Here is a 13211-nt window from a genome sequence, read left to right as displayed (position 1 = left end):
AGTATACAGCATTCGCAGCAAACAGCTACAGAGACTTCCGAGTACTCGAGTGTTTCTTACAGATGACGTAGTTACTAGAAGCGTCTCAGCGTGTGCTTCAGTGAGTTGAGGCACAGATTAATTCCAAAGTTTACACAAGTGTGATTCTGGATCCACAGCCAGAGATCATTTTCAAGTTCCACTTGGCAGGAGAATAATGTCCAGGTCCACTTGCTCTTGGGTTCGATTGCGCGCGGTCGCATGCACATAATGTCCGATTGCAGCTCTGCCTTCAACTCAACTTCTGTCAGGATCGTGCCACATTAGATACTCCATTATGTCCTGAAAATAGTGTTTTCTGAGTTTTTCCAATAGGAGACATACATCTGTGTGTCCAGGCACATCCATGATCACAGCAGCAGTAAACCAGCAGCTGCCACACAAACAGCAGCTTCACTTTAAGTTCCAAATCTGACAAACTCTGAAAAAGTTAAGCGTTTCGGGGTGAAGTGTGTCGTCTCCTCTGTAAATCTGAGCCGCTGCTTTCAAAGAAAAGCTCCAAAGCTTTGTTATCAGACATAACCTCATTAGTTTTGCTCTGTCTCTCTCTGTCTGGGATGTTTCTGTTTTGCTCTTAACTACGTCACGCGCAGACAAATGCGGAGAATTGCCGAGTTAGATGTTTTCTGGAAATACACCGGTTTCCTCACTTTGGGAGAGGAATAAAAAACATCAGAAACCACTAATTTTGAGTGCATGTGCGCAGGGAGACTTACAATCATGAATAATTTGATGTTGTGTTGCTAACTGGGACACATGCGACATGTCCTTTAACAACCTTTCAAATCTTTATAAGTTTGTACTTGATTCAGTGAGGGATATAGCATTTTTAATATACAATCAGCAGAGGCACGTTGGTGCTGAAGCTTATCCACAGATTCTGTAGTGTGAAGCAGAAGAAAGTCTGTGGTTCTCTCTAGATGGGAAACCATTTACCACAGTGCATCTGGAAAGTACAGTGCGTCACTTTTTCCACATTTTGTTATGTTACAACCTGATTCCAATTCCTTTTTTTTTTTTTTTTGAGATTTTGCAAATTTATTAAAATTAACAAACTAATCACATGAATGTAAGTCTTCCCAGCCTTTGCCATGAAGCTCAAAATTTAGCTCATGTGCATGCAGTTTCCACTGATCATCCTTGAGATGTTTCTACAGCTTAATTGGAGTCCACCTGGAGTAAATTAATTTGATTGGACATGAATTGGAAAGGCACATACCTGTCTACATATAAGGTCCCACAGTTGACAGTACATGTCAGAACACAAACCAAGCATGAAGTCAAAGGAATTGTCTGTAGACCTCCGAGACAGAATTGTCTTGAGGCATAAATCTGGGGAAGGGTACAGATACATGTCTGCTGTTTTGAAGGTCCCAGTGAGCATGGTGGCCTCCATCATCCATAAATGGAGGAAGTTCAGATCCAGCAGGACTTTTCCTAGAGCTGGCCACCTGTCTAAACTAAGCGATGGGGGAGGAGGACTTTAGTCAGTGAGGTGACCAAGAACCCGATGGCCACTCTGTCAGAGCTCCAGCATTCCTGTGTGGAGAGAGAAGAACTTTCCAGAAGGATAACCATCTCTACAGGAATCCACCAATCAGGCCTGTATGTTAGAGTGGCCAGACGAAACCCACTCCTCAGTAAAAGGCACAAGGCAGCCAACCTGGAGTTTACCAAAAAGCACCTGAAGGACTCTCAGACCATGAAAAACAAAATTCTCTGGTCTGATGAGACAAAGATTGAACTCTTTGGTGTGAATGCTGGGCATCATGTTTGGAGGAAACCAGGCATCATCCCTACAGTGAAGCATGGTGGAGGCAGCATCATGCTGTGGGGATGTTTTTCAGCAGCTGATTGAACATCTCTGAAAATGGCTGTGCACCGACACTGCCCATCCAACCTGATGGAGCTTGAGAGGTGCTGTAAAGAGGGCTGGACAAAACTGCCCAGATAGCTGCTCCATCCCACTTTGGATGGAGCAGCTCTCAGTTCTAGAAATCTGGCCAATTTTCTTAAATCCTCCAAACCGTGACTATCCAGGGTTGGGACCAGGAAGCAGAGTTGTAGTCTTACACACCTCTCTGCAGCTTCTCTCCCCCTGCCATCCCCTCATTACCCCATCCCTGTAGAGACGGTGCCTGCTCCCAGACCACCAACAACCAGCAAAAATCTATTTAAGCATAAAAATTCAAAAAGAAAAAATAATATAGCACCTTCAACTGCACCACAGACTAAAACAGTTAAATGTGGTCTATTAAACATTAGGTCTCTCTCTTCTAAGTCCCTGTTGGTAAATGATATAATAATTGATCAACATATTGATTTATACTGCCTTACAGAAACCTGGTTACAGCAGGATGAATATGTTAGTTTAAATGAGTCAACACCCCCGAGTCACACTAACTGTCAGAATGCTCGTAGCACGGGCCGGGGCGGAGGATTAGCAGCAATCTTCCATTCCAGCTTATTAATTAATCAAAAACCCAGACAGAGCTTTAATTCATTTGAAAGCTTGACTCTTAGTCTTGTCCATCCAAATTGGAAGTCCCAAAAACCAGTTTTATTTGTTATTATCTATCGTCCACCTGGTCGTTACTGTGAGTTTCTCTGTGAATTTTCAGACCTTTTGTCTGACTTAGTGCTTAGCTCAGATAAGATAATTATAGTGGGCGATTTTAACATCCACACAGATGCTGAGAATGACAGCAACCCTGCATTTAATCTATTATTAGACTCTATTGGCTTTGCTCAAAATGTAAATGAGTCCACCCACCACTTTAATCATATCTTAGATCTTGTTCTGACTTATGGTATGGAAATAGAAGACTTAACAGTATTCCCTGAAAACTCCCTTCTGTCTGATCATTTCTTAATAACATTTACATTTACTCTGATGGACTACCCAGCAGTGGGGAATAAGTTTCATTACACTAGAAGTCTTTCAGAAAGCGCTGTAACTAGGTTTAAGGATATGATTCCTTCTTTATGTTCTCTAATGCCATATACCAACACAGTGCAGAGTAGCTACCTAAACTCTGTAAGTGAGATAGAGTATCTCGTCAATAGTTTTACATCCTCATTGAAGACAACTTTGGATGCTGTAGCTCCTCTGAAAAAGAGAGCTTTAAATCAGAAGTGCCTGACTCCGTGGTATAACTCACAAACTCGTAGCTTAAAGCAGATAACCCGTAAGCTGGAGAGGAAATGGCGTCTCACTAATTTAGAAGATCTTCACTTAGCCTGGAAAAAGAGTCTGTTGCTCTATAAAAAGCCCTCCGTAAAGCTAGGACATCTTTCTACTCATCACTAATTGAAGAAAATAAGAACAACCCCAGGTTTCTTTTCAGCACTGTAGCCAGGCTGACAAAGAGTCAGAGCTCTATTGAGCTGAGTATTCCATTAACTTTAACTAGTAATGACTTCATGACTTTCTTTGCTAACAGAATTTTAACTATTAGAGAAAAAATTACTCATAACCATCCCAAAGATGTATCGTTATCTTTGGCTGCTTTCAGTGATGCCGGTATTTGGTTAGACTCTTTCTCTCCGATTGTTCTGTCTGAGTTATTTTCATTAGTTACTTCATCCAAGCCATCAACATGTTTATTAGACCCCATTCCTACCAGGCTGCTCAAGGAAGCCCTACCATTATTTAATGCTTCGATCTTAAATATGATCAATCTATCTTTGTTAGTTGGCTATGTACCACAGGCTTTTAAGGTGGCAGTAATTAAACCATTACTTAAAAAGCCATCACTTGACCCAGCTATCTTAGCTAATTATAGGCCAATCTCCAACCTTCCTTTTCTCTCAAAAATTCTTGAAAGGGTAGTTGTAAAACAGCTAACTGATCATCTGCAGAGGAATGGTCTATTTGAAGAGTTTCAGTCAGGTTTTAGAATTCATCATAGTACAGAAACAGCATTAGTGAAGGTTACAAATGATCTTCTTATGGCCTCGGACAGTGGACTCATCTCTGTGCTTGTTCTGTTAGACCTCAGTGCTGCTTTTGATACTGTTGACCATAAAATTTTATTACAGAGATTAGAGCATGCCATAGGTATTAAAGGCACTGCGCTGCGGTGATTTGAATCATATTTGTCTAATAGATTACAATTTGTTCATGTAAATGGGGAATCTTCTTCACAGACTAAAGTTAATTATGGAGTTCCACAAGGTTCTGTGCTAGGACCAATTTTATTCACTTTATACATGCTTCCCTTAGGCAGTATTATTAGACGGTATTGTTTAAATTTTCATTGTTACGCAGATGATACCCAGCTTTATCTATCCATGAAGCCAGAGGACACACACCAATTAGCTAAACTGCAGGATTGTCTTACAGAAATAAAGACATGGATGACCTCTAATTTCCTGCTTTTAAACTCAGATAAAACTGAAGTTATTGTACTTGGCCCCACAAATCTTAGAAACATGGTGTCTAATCAGATCCTTACTCTGGATGGCATTACCCTGACCTCTAGTAATACTGTGAGAAATCTTGGAGTCATTTTGGATCAGGATATGTCATTCAAAGCGCATATTAAACAAATATGTAGGACTGCTTTTTTGCATTTACGCAATATCTCTAAAATTAGAAAGGTCTTGTCTCAGAGTGATGCTGAAAAACTAATTCATGCATTTATTTCCTCTAGGCTGGACTATTATAATTCATTATTATCAGGTTGTCCTAAAAGTTCCCTAAAAAGCCTTCAGTTAATTCAAAATGCTGCAGCTAGAGTACTAACGGGGACTAGAAGGAGAGAGCATATCTCACCCATATTGGCCTCTCTTCATTGGCTTCCTGTTAACTCTAGAATAGAATTTAAAATTCTTCTTCTTACTTATAAGGTTTTGAATAATCAGGTCCCATCTTATCTTAGGGACCTCGTAGTACCATATCACCCCAATAGAGCGCTTTGCTCTCAGACTGCAGGCTTACTTGTAGTTCCTAGGGTTTGTAAGAGTGGAATGGGAGGCAGAGCCTTCAGCTTTCAGGCTCCTCTCCTGTGGAACCAGCTCCCAATTCAGATCAGGGAGACAGACACCCTCTCTACTTTTAAGATTAGGCTTAAAACTTTCCTTTTTGCTAAAGCTTATAGTTAGGGCTGGATCAGGTGACCCTGAACCATCCCTTAGTTATGCTGCTATAGACGTAGACTGCTGGGAGGTTCCCACGATACACTGTTTCTTTCTCTTTTGCTCTGTATGCACCACTCTGCATTTAATCATTAGTGATCAATCTCTGCTCCCCTCCACAGCATGTCTTTTTCCTGGTTCTCTCCCTCAGCCCCAACCAGTCCCAGCAGAAGACTGCCCCTCCCTGAGCCTGGTTCTGCTGGAGGTTTCTTCCTGTTAAAAGGGAGTTTTTCCTTCCCACTGTAGCCAAGTGCTTGCTCACAGGGGGTCGTTTTGACCGTTGGGGTTTTACATAATTATTGTATGGCCTTGCCTTACAATATAAGGTGCCTTGGGGCAACTGTTTGTTGTGATTTGGCGCTATATAAAAAAAAATTGATTGATTGATTGATTGATAAGTGCACCAAGCTTGTGGCATCATATGCAAGAAGGTTTGAGGCTGTAATTGCTGCCAAAGGTGCATCAACAAAGTATCGAGCAAAGGGTGCAAATACGTATGAACATGTGATTTCTTTTCTTCATTTTTAATGAATTTGCAAAACAAAATTTTTTTGGGAGGGGTGTTTTTCATGTTGTTATTATGGGGTGTTGTGAGGGGTGTTTTGTGGGGAAAAACTCATCCATTTTGAAATAAGACTGTAACATAATATGTGGAAAAAGTGAAGCACGTGAATACTTTCTGTATGGAGTGTAGATGGATGGACTAAGGCGATGCAGCTTGTATTTTGTCCAAGGACACACAGATATCATGACCAAGAATCAAACTTATTTCTGTATCTTGGCAGGCTAAGTTCTATCCCACTGACCGACCCTCTCCTTGCATTCAGCAAACTCCCCTACTATCAGTGCAACAGATTACAGAAGAATCCTTGAAATGGGTCAAAATGTAAAAATGCTCCAGTCATATTGAAAACTACACCACATTATTTGTCTTAACATAAAGATTCCAAAAAGGTATAGTTTGGACTATCTATGATGGAATGTTATGGAGTTATGGGGTAAAGACAACAAGAATGGTGACAAAGGTCAGTTTCAAGCACAATAATTTGGTGCAAACAGGTCAGGACGAAACTTGAGGAAAGAAGGCATGCCGATGCAACACAGATGATCTCGCACCTTTTAATAAATTATTTGCACAGACATCTGTGTTGCACCAATGTGCCTTTTTTCCTAAAGGTCAATTTCAGTTTATACAGGGGTCAAAAGTTAAAGTTGCTTTAATTTGGTAAAAAGTGATAGAAATTATTGGTTTAGTTAATAGGATTTTAAAAAGGAATAGTTTGCACCATGTGTCATGCTTATTTATCACGTTACAGGGTAACATATGTCACATGTCATAGAATCCAATGGATGTTGACATTGTTTGACCTTTACTTTGGAGGCCAAGCATTCAGCACAGTCAGAACTATTCCATTTATTAATCCATTTGTTGAACCAATAATTTACACCACTTTTTAACAAAACTGGAGCAACTTTAACTTTTGACTCCTGTACAAACTGTAATGCAGTGATTCTCAACCGGGGTGCCGCGGCACCCTAGGGTGCCGTGATCGATCGTCAGGGGTGCCGTGGGTATTTTTCATATTCGCGATTACCATGAATTATTTATTTTATCCATAAAGCATAAAACGACTCAGCCTCGCGTGCTGCAGCCTCGCTCTCGTCTTAAGGCGGGACAATAACAAGGAGGCTGACGGCTGATTAAAACAGTGCCGTCTCCTTCAAAAGCCGTCTAAAATGCGGAGCTGTCGGTGTGTGTGTCTGTGCCTGTGTGTACACGCGCGCAGAGTTAACAGGCTGCAGACTGCGAGGGAGGGGAGGGGGTGGGTGAGGGAGGGGAGGGGGTGGGGGAGGGGAGGGGGTGGGGGAGGGAGGGGAGGGGAGGGGAGGGGGTGGGTGAGGGAGGGGAGGGGGTGAGTGAGGGAGATTCCTGAATGCAGGCGCGACACGTTCAGTGCGCAGCGAGCGCGGAGCAGAGAGAGGATTTTAAATGGAGTGAACATGTTAACAAAACGAAAACGTGAAGCTTTTACTTCTCTCTGAACTTTCTCTAAAGGTGTGATTCTGCCGTTACCGTCCTGTTCACACCATGTGCGCGTCGTATGCTGAATTTATGAGATCATGAGATGAAATAAACGGTCAAATATCTTTAAAAACATATTTAAAAAATGAGAATATATGAATGAACTGAGATACACAAAAAAAAAAAGTTCAGACGCACAGATCACAAAAAGCAGGTGAGAACTCTGAACTTTAACAGCTGTTATGTTCCAAAGGTATTTATTTGTTCAGTCTTGAGCTTAATGCAGTGTTTAAGCACAAAACGTGACTGATGAGGAGAAACAATTTCAGAAATGCAACAGAAACAACCACAAATCAGAAAAAGTTGGGACTGTATGTAAAATGAAGATAAAAATAAAAATGTTGCACTATTCCCAGTTTCTCCACTCACAGAAGCCAAACGTTCTTCCAGAGTTGTGTAATTATACTACAATAGTAGAATATAAAGAAGGGAAAAAAAAAGAAAAAAAATAGACAATATATTCGTCAATCGCAATTATTTGTCTGACAATTAATCGTCTCCAGAAATTCGTAATCGTGACAGCCCTACTTGAGATCAGAGCGCAAAATGCTTGAGGATTTTCGAAATGCGATGTTTCTGTATCGATTTTCTATTGCGATAATTGGGTTCTGCGCAAAACCAGAGGTAATAGCATTATAATATTATTTTGGTTGGTGGTGTGCCGCAGGATTTTGTAAATATAAAAAGGGTGCCGCGACTCAAAAAAGGTTGAAAATCACTGCTGTAATGGACCTTTATCACCAGTCTTGTTGTTTTTACCCCATAACTCCAAAACATTCAGTCATAGATCATCCAAACTATACCTTTTTGGAATATTTATGATCAGACAAATAATGCAGTATTGTTTTCAATATGATTGGAGCATTTTTAAATTTAGACCCTTGTGTAATTCCTCAAATGACCCCTGCCTGCAATACATAACGATCAGAGTTTTCAGGTACTCAGAGCTATGTGCAATACTGTCAAACATCTTGTGCAAGTGTATTTCAGTCATTTTGCATAAACATGGTGTTCTCATTGTTCTCATTGTGAAAATAAAAAAGAAGCAATGTTTACCATTTACTGTTTCGGCACCCTGAAAAAAATTTCCTTTGGTATTAATAAAGTTCTTTCTTATTCTTATTCATTCTTATTCTTACCTGGCTGCCTATTGAAAATTCAAGTGGCCAGTTGGTTTTTTCGAAATGTATTTGTGCTGAATTTGGTGCTTGTTTCGTCATTTGAAGGATTGTTTCAGTTATCTGCTGCACTATATAGAACTCTATATCTGCTTGAACTCCTCGTGTATTCTTTAAGCTATGGCGCCATCATGTGGTAGACTGATTCAAGTACAAATGTGGAGCTGGACAGCACGGTTGGGGCAGCTGGACTGCCAACATATACAACCCCTGGCAAAAATTATGGAATCACCGGCCTCGGAGGATGTTCATTCAGTTGTTTAATTTTGTAGAAAAAAAGCAGATCACAGACATGACACAAAACTAAAGTCATTTCAAATGGCAACTTTCTGGCTTTAAGAAACACTATAAGAAATCAAGAAAAAAAGATTGTGGCAGTCAGTAACGGTTACTTTTTTAGACCAAGCAGAGGAAAAAAATATGGAATCAGTCAATTCTGAGGAAAAAATTATGGAATCACCCTGTAAATTTTCATCCCCAAAACTAACACCTGCATCATATCAGATCTGCTCGTTAGTCTGCATCTAAAAAGGAGTGAACACACCTTGGAGAGCTGTTGCACCAAGTGGACTGACATGAATCATGGCTCCAACATGAGAGATGTCAGTTGAAACAAAGGAGAGGATTATCAAACTCTTAAAAGAGAGTAAATCATCACGCAATGTTGCAAAAGATGTTGGTTGTTCACAGTCAGCTGTGTCTAAACTCTGGACCAAATACAAACAACATGGGAAGGTTGTTAAAGGCAAACATACTGGTAGACCAAGGAAGACAAAGCGTCAAGACAGAAAACTTAAAGCAATATGTCTCAAAAATCGAAAAATGTACAACAAAACAAATGAGGAACGAATGGGAGGAAACTGGAGTCAACATCTGTGACCGAACTGTAAGTAACCGCCTAAAGGAAATGGGATTTACATACAGAAAAGCTAAACGAAAGGCATCATTAACACCTAAACAGAAAAAAACAAGGTTACAATGGGCTAAGGAAAAGCAATTGTGGACTGTGGATGACTGGATGAAAGTCATATTCAGTGATGAATCTCGAATCTGCATTGGGCAAGGTGATGATGCTGGAACGTTTGTTTGGTGCCTTTCCAATGAGATTTATAAAGATGACTGCCTGAAGAGAACATGTAAATTTCCAGTCATTGATGATATGGGGCTGCATGTCAGGTAAAGGCACTGGGGAAATGGCTGTCATTACATCATCAATAAATGCACAAGTTTATGTTGATATTTTGGACAATTGAAAGGATGTTTGGGGATGATGAAATCATTTTTCAAGATGATAATGCATCTTGCCATAGAGCAAAAACTGCAAAAACATTCCTTGCAAAAAGACACATAGGGTCAATGTCATGGCATAGGGTCAATGTCAATGAGCAGATGTGATTTGATGCAGGTGTTAATTTGGGGGATGAAAATTTACAGGGTGATTCCATAATTTTTTCCTCAGAATTGAGTGATTCCATATTTTTTTTCCTCTGCTTGGTCTAAAAAAGTAACTCTTACTGACTGCCACAATCTTTTTTTCTTGATTTCTTATAGTGTTTCTTAAAGCCAGAAAGTTGCCATTTGAAATGACTTTAGTTTTGTGTCATGTCTGTGATCTGCTTTTTTTCTACAAAATTAAACAACTGAATGAACATCCTCCGAGGCCGGTGATTCCATAATTTTTGCCAGGGGTTGTACAGTGGGGTTTGATTCAGGGTGTGTGTTTCAGACTACCTGTCTCTGTCTTCGGACAAGACACTTCATCTACATTGTCTCAGTCTAACCAGCTGTAAATGAGTCCCGCCCTTTGCTGGGGATGTAACCTGTGTCAGACTGGTTTCCCACCTGATGGGCCTCAGAGCCTAAAAAGTACACGTTCTATTATTATTATTATTATTATTATTATTTTATTTTTTTTTTTTTTGTTAAAAACCTGTCATACTTTGACTTTGGCCAATTTTAACCAGCACACTTGACACCCATCCTTTCTCTTCACAGATGTATGTTCCCAAACAATATATCTCTGGTTCAAAACCACCCATACCCCATTTTCCCTGCACAGCTGGAATTATATCAGAAAAGTCAAATCTCCAAAGCAAAATGGGAGAAACCCCACAGAATGGGATTCAATGAACAATAACTGACAACTCACTCACTCGCTCATCTTCAACCGCTTCCTCCAATTAAGGGTCACGGGGGGCTGGAGCCTATCCCAGCAGTCGTAGGGGCTGAGGCGGGGTACACCCTGGACAGGACGCCAGTCTGTCGAAGGGGCACATATAGACAAACAAACATATTCACACCCGCATGCACACCTACGGACAATTTAAAGTGTCCAGTTCACCTAACCTGCATGTCTTGGTTGTGGGAGGAAGCCGGAGCCCCCAGACAGAATCCACACAAACATGGGGAGAACATGCAAACCCTACAGAGAAAGGCCATAAGTGAGAATTGATCCCATGACCTTCTTGCTGTGAGGCAACCATACTAACCACCGTGCTGCACAACTAACAACTACATGCACATTTTAGAAAAGTAAATAAGTAATTAATTCATTATTTTCATCTTAATGCTAAAATAGTGAAGATGTATCCAGACATAGTGTTCATATCATAACCTATTAACACTCTTACTGAAGCCTAGAAATCTTAAAATGCATTCTTACATTAGTGTCTGTGGCCAAAGTACAGTAGTACCACTGAAAGTTGCATTAAGTCAGGACAGCTGACACTTACTGTAATTAAATGGCACCTCCTTGTCTGTTTTCAGTTGTTTGATCATATAGCCGAGTGCATCGGTGACTTCCTGGACTACATGGGGTTGAAGAACACTCATCTTCCCGCGGGCTTCACCTTCTCGTTCCCCTGCGAGCAGACAGCGATTGACACAGTGAGTTTCAACATCTGCTTGTCATCACTGTGAGCTTTTAACAACAGAAGTAAGGCAGTTTTACAGATTTAAATATGGCACACTGGGGCATCATTTTCGTCTCATGTTTTATTATTAGTAAAAATAAATAAACAAATAAAACAACTGAGTGCTACAAAACTGATAGTTGTAGTTATTGTCATTGCACCTTGATCTCAAAACAGGTGAAAACTCATATTGCAAGAAAACCACAAGCTAGAGAATGCTGGAAAATCATAAAAAGTCTATTACACTTCTCTTAAAGGTCAATAATATATTTATGGATGAATTTGTGTGCCCTTTATGCATGTATCATTACGTCCACCAAGGACATTATAAAATCATCGGCATTTATTTATTTGTGGGTCTGTCTGCCTGCCTGTTAGCAGGATTACGTTGGATTTTGACGAAATTTTTACCACTGATAGATGTTGGGCGACAGAAGAACCTATTAAATTTTGGAGGTGATCTGGATCCGGATCCCGATTCTGGACCAAGTTTCACTTTATATAGGCTTTGAAGGAATTCTTCAAAACTACTTCACAGATTCTCACCAAATTTGCACCACAGATAGATATTAGGGCATGGAAGACTTCATTAAATTTTGGAGGTGATCCGGATTCTTGATCAAGATTTCACTTTATATAGGCTTTGAAGGATTACGCCAAACCTACTTCACAGATTCTCACCAAATTTGCACCACAGATAGATATTAGGGCATGGAATATTCCACTGAATTGTGGAGGTGATCCAGATCCTGATTGGCGGACATCAGAAATGTCTGATTGCTCTTATTATTATTAGTAGCAGTAGTAGTAGTAGTAGTAGTAGTAAATAGCACAGAGGGCAAAAATGAGAAAAGAAATAATAAAATGCCAGCAGAATCTATAAAATAATTTTAAAAACTGACTATGTAAAATATGACTTTGCATAATACACAACCGTTTTTGTGTATCTACATAAACTCTAATGCTTAAATTATTTGTATTTGTTGCTAAGCAAATGTATGTAATGAAGCCGATGCTTCCACAGCTGTTCTCTGTAATTTCTTTCCATAGTTCAAAATAAGTTTTTGGGGATTTTTTTTTAAAGGATAGCTACTTTGAAAGTGAGTTTAGATTTGTCAATGTGCCTGTGTAATTTATTAATTCCATTAACTGCCTCTGCAAAGGAGGTAATGTTTTCACGGGCATTTGGTTCTTTGTGTGTCTGTTTGTTAGTAAGATGACTCAAGAAGTAATGCCCAGATTTCAATGAAGTTTGGAGAGCAGGGGCCTCATGTACAATGGGTGCATATGCACCAAACGTGGCATACGTCCGTCTCCACGTCAACGTTTACATGTATCAAAAATGAAATGATCGTGGAAATGTGCGGTGCATCATGCAAAAATCCTGGCTGGCGTGCGCATGTTTCTACAGCTATTGCACTACTTGCGAATGACGATAATTGGCTCATAAACCAATTTTGGTTACCAAGGCCACTGTCACTGGAGTTGCGCGCAGAACAGCAGTCGGCCCAGAGCGCAATATGGCGAGGAGCCAGGTGTTATCTGTTCCCTCACAGGGGCTGACCACACTGGGTTTCTTGGCAACATGGGCATTCAAGTGGCAGCTGGCTGGTCAGTCAGGAGTGCGCCAGTCAACCTTGAGCTGAGCCATGCCAGCTGTGTGGGATGGAATCATCCGAATGTTATCCAGGTTCATCACATTCCAACATTAAAAAGCAATTTGCAGCAAGAGTCGGTTCTCTAATGTAATTGAATTTGTTTTTGTTAATAGGGAACAATTTCATTCCATCAATGTTCAAACCATATGTGATGCACAAATGCATCAAACTAACATTGTGGCTAGGTGGCTTGGTTCAATGC

At 40.3% G+C, this 13211-nt stretch overlaps 1 protein-coding gene across 1 annotated transcript in view; it reads left to right on the top strand.

Annotated features, from left to right (window-relative positions):
• LOC117526413 (hexokinase HKDC1-like) overlaps positions 1-13211 on the top strand; it is a 69252-nt gene that overhangs the window by 35934 nt on the left and 20107 nt on the right. Inside the window, exon 13 of the mRNA XM_034188486.1 lies at positions 11206-11325. Coding sequence (XP_034044377.1) covers positions 11206-11325 — 120 coding nt within the window. The remainder of the gene's footprint in view (positions 1-11205; positions 11326-13211) is intronic.

Source organism: Thalassophryne amazonica, chromosome 2 (assembly GCF_902500255.1).
Source record: "Thalassophryne amazonica chromosome 2, fThaAma1.1, whole genome shotgun sequence".
Taxonomy (NCBI): domain Eukaryota; kingdom Metazoa; phylum Chordata; class Actinopteri; order Batrachoidiformes; family Batrachoididae; genus Thalassophryne; species Thalassophryne amazonica.
Note: the sequence above shows the minus strand (reverse complement) of the source record. Positions and strands in the feature narration are given on the sequence as shown.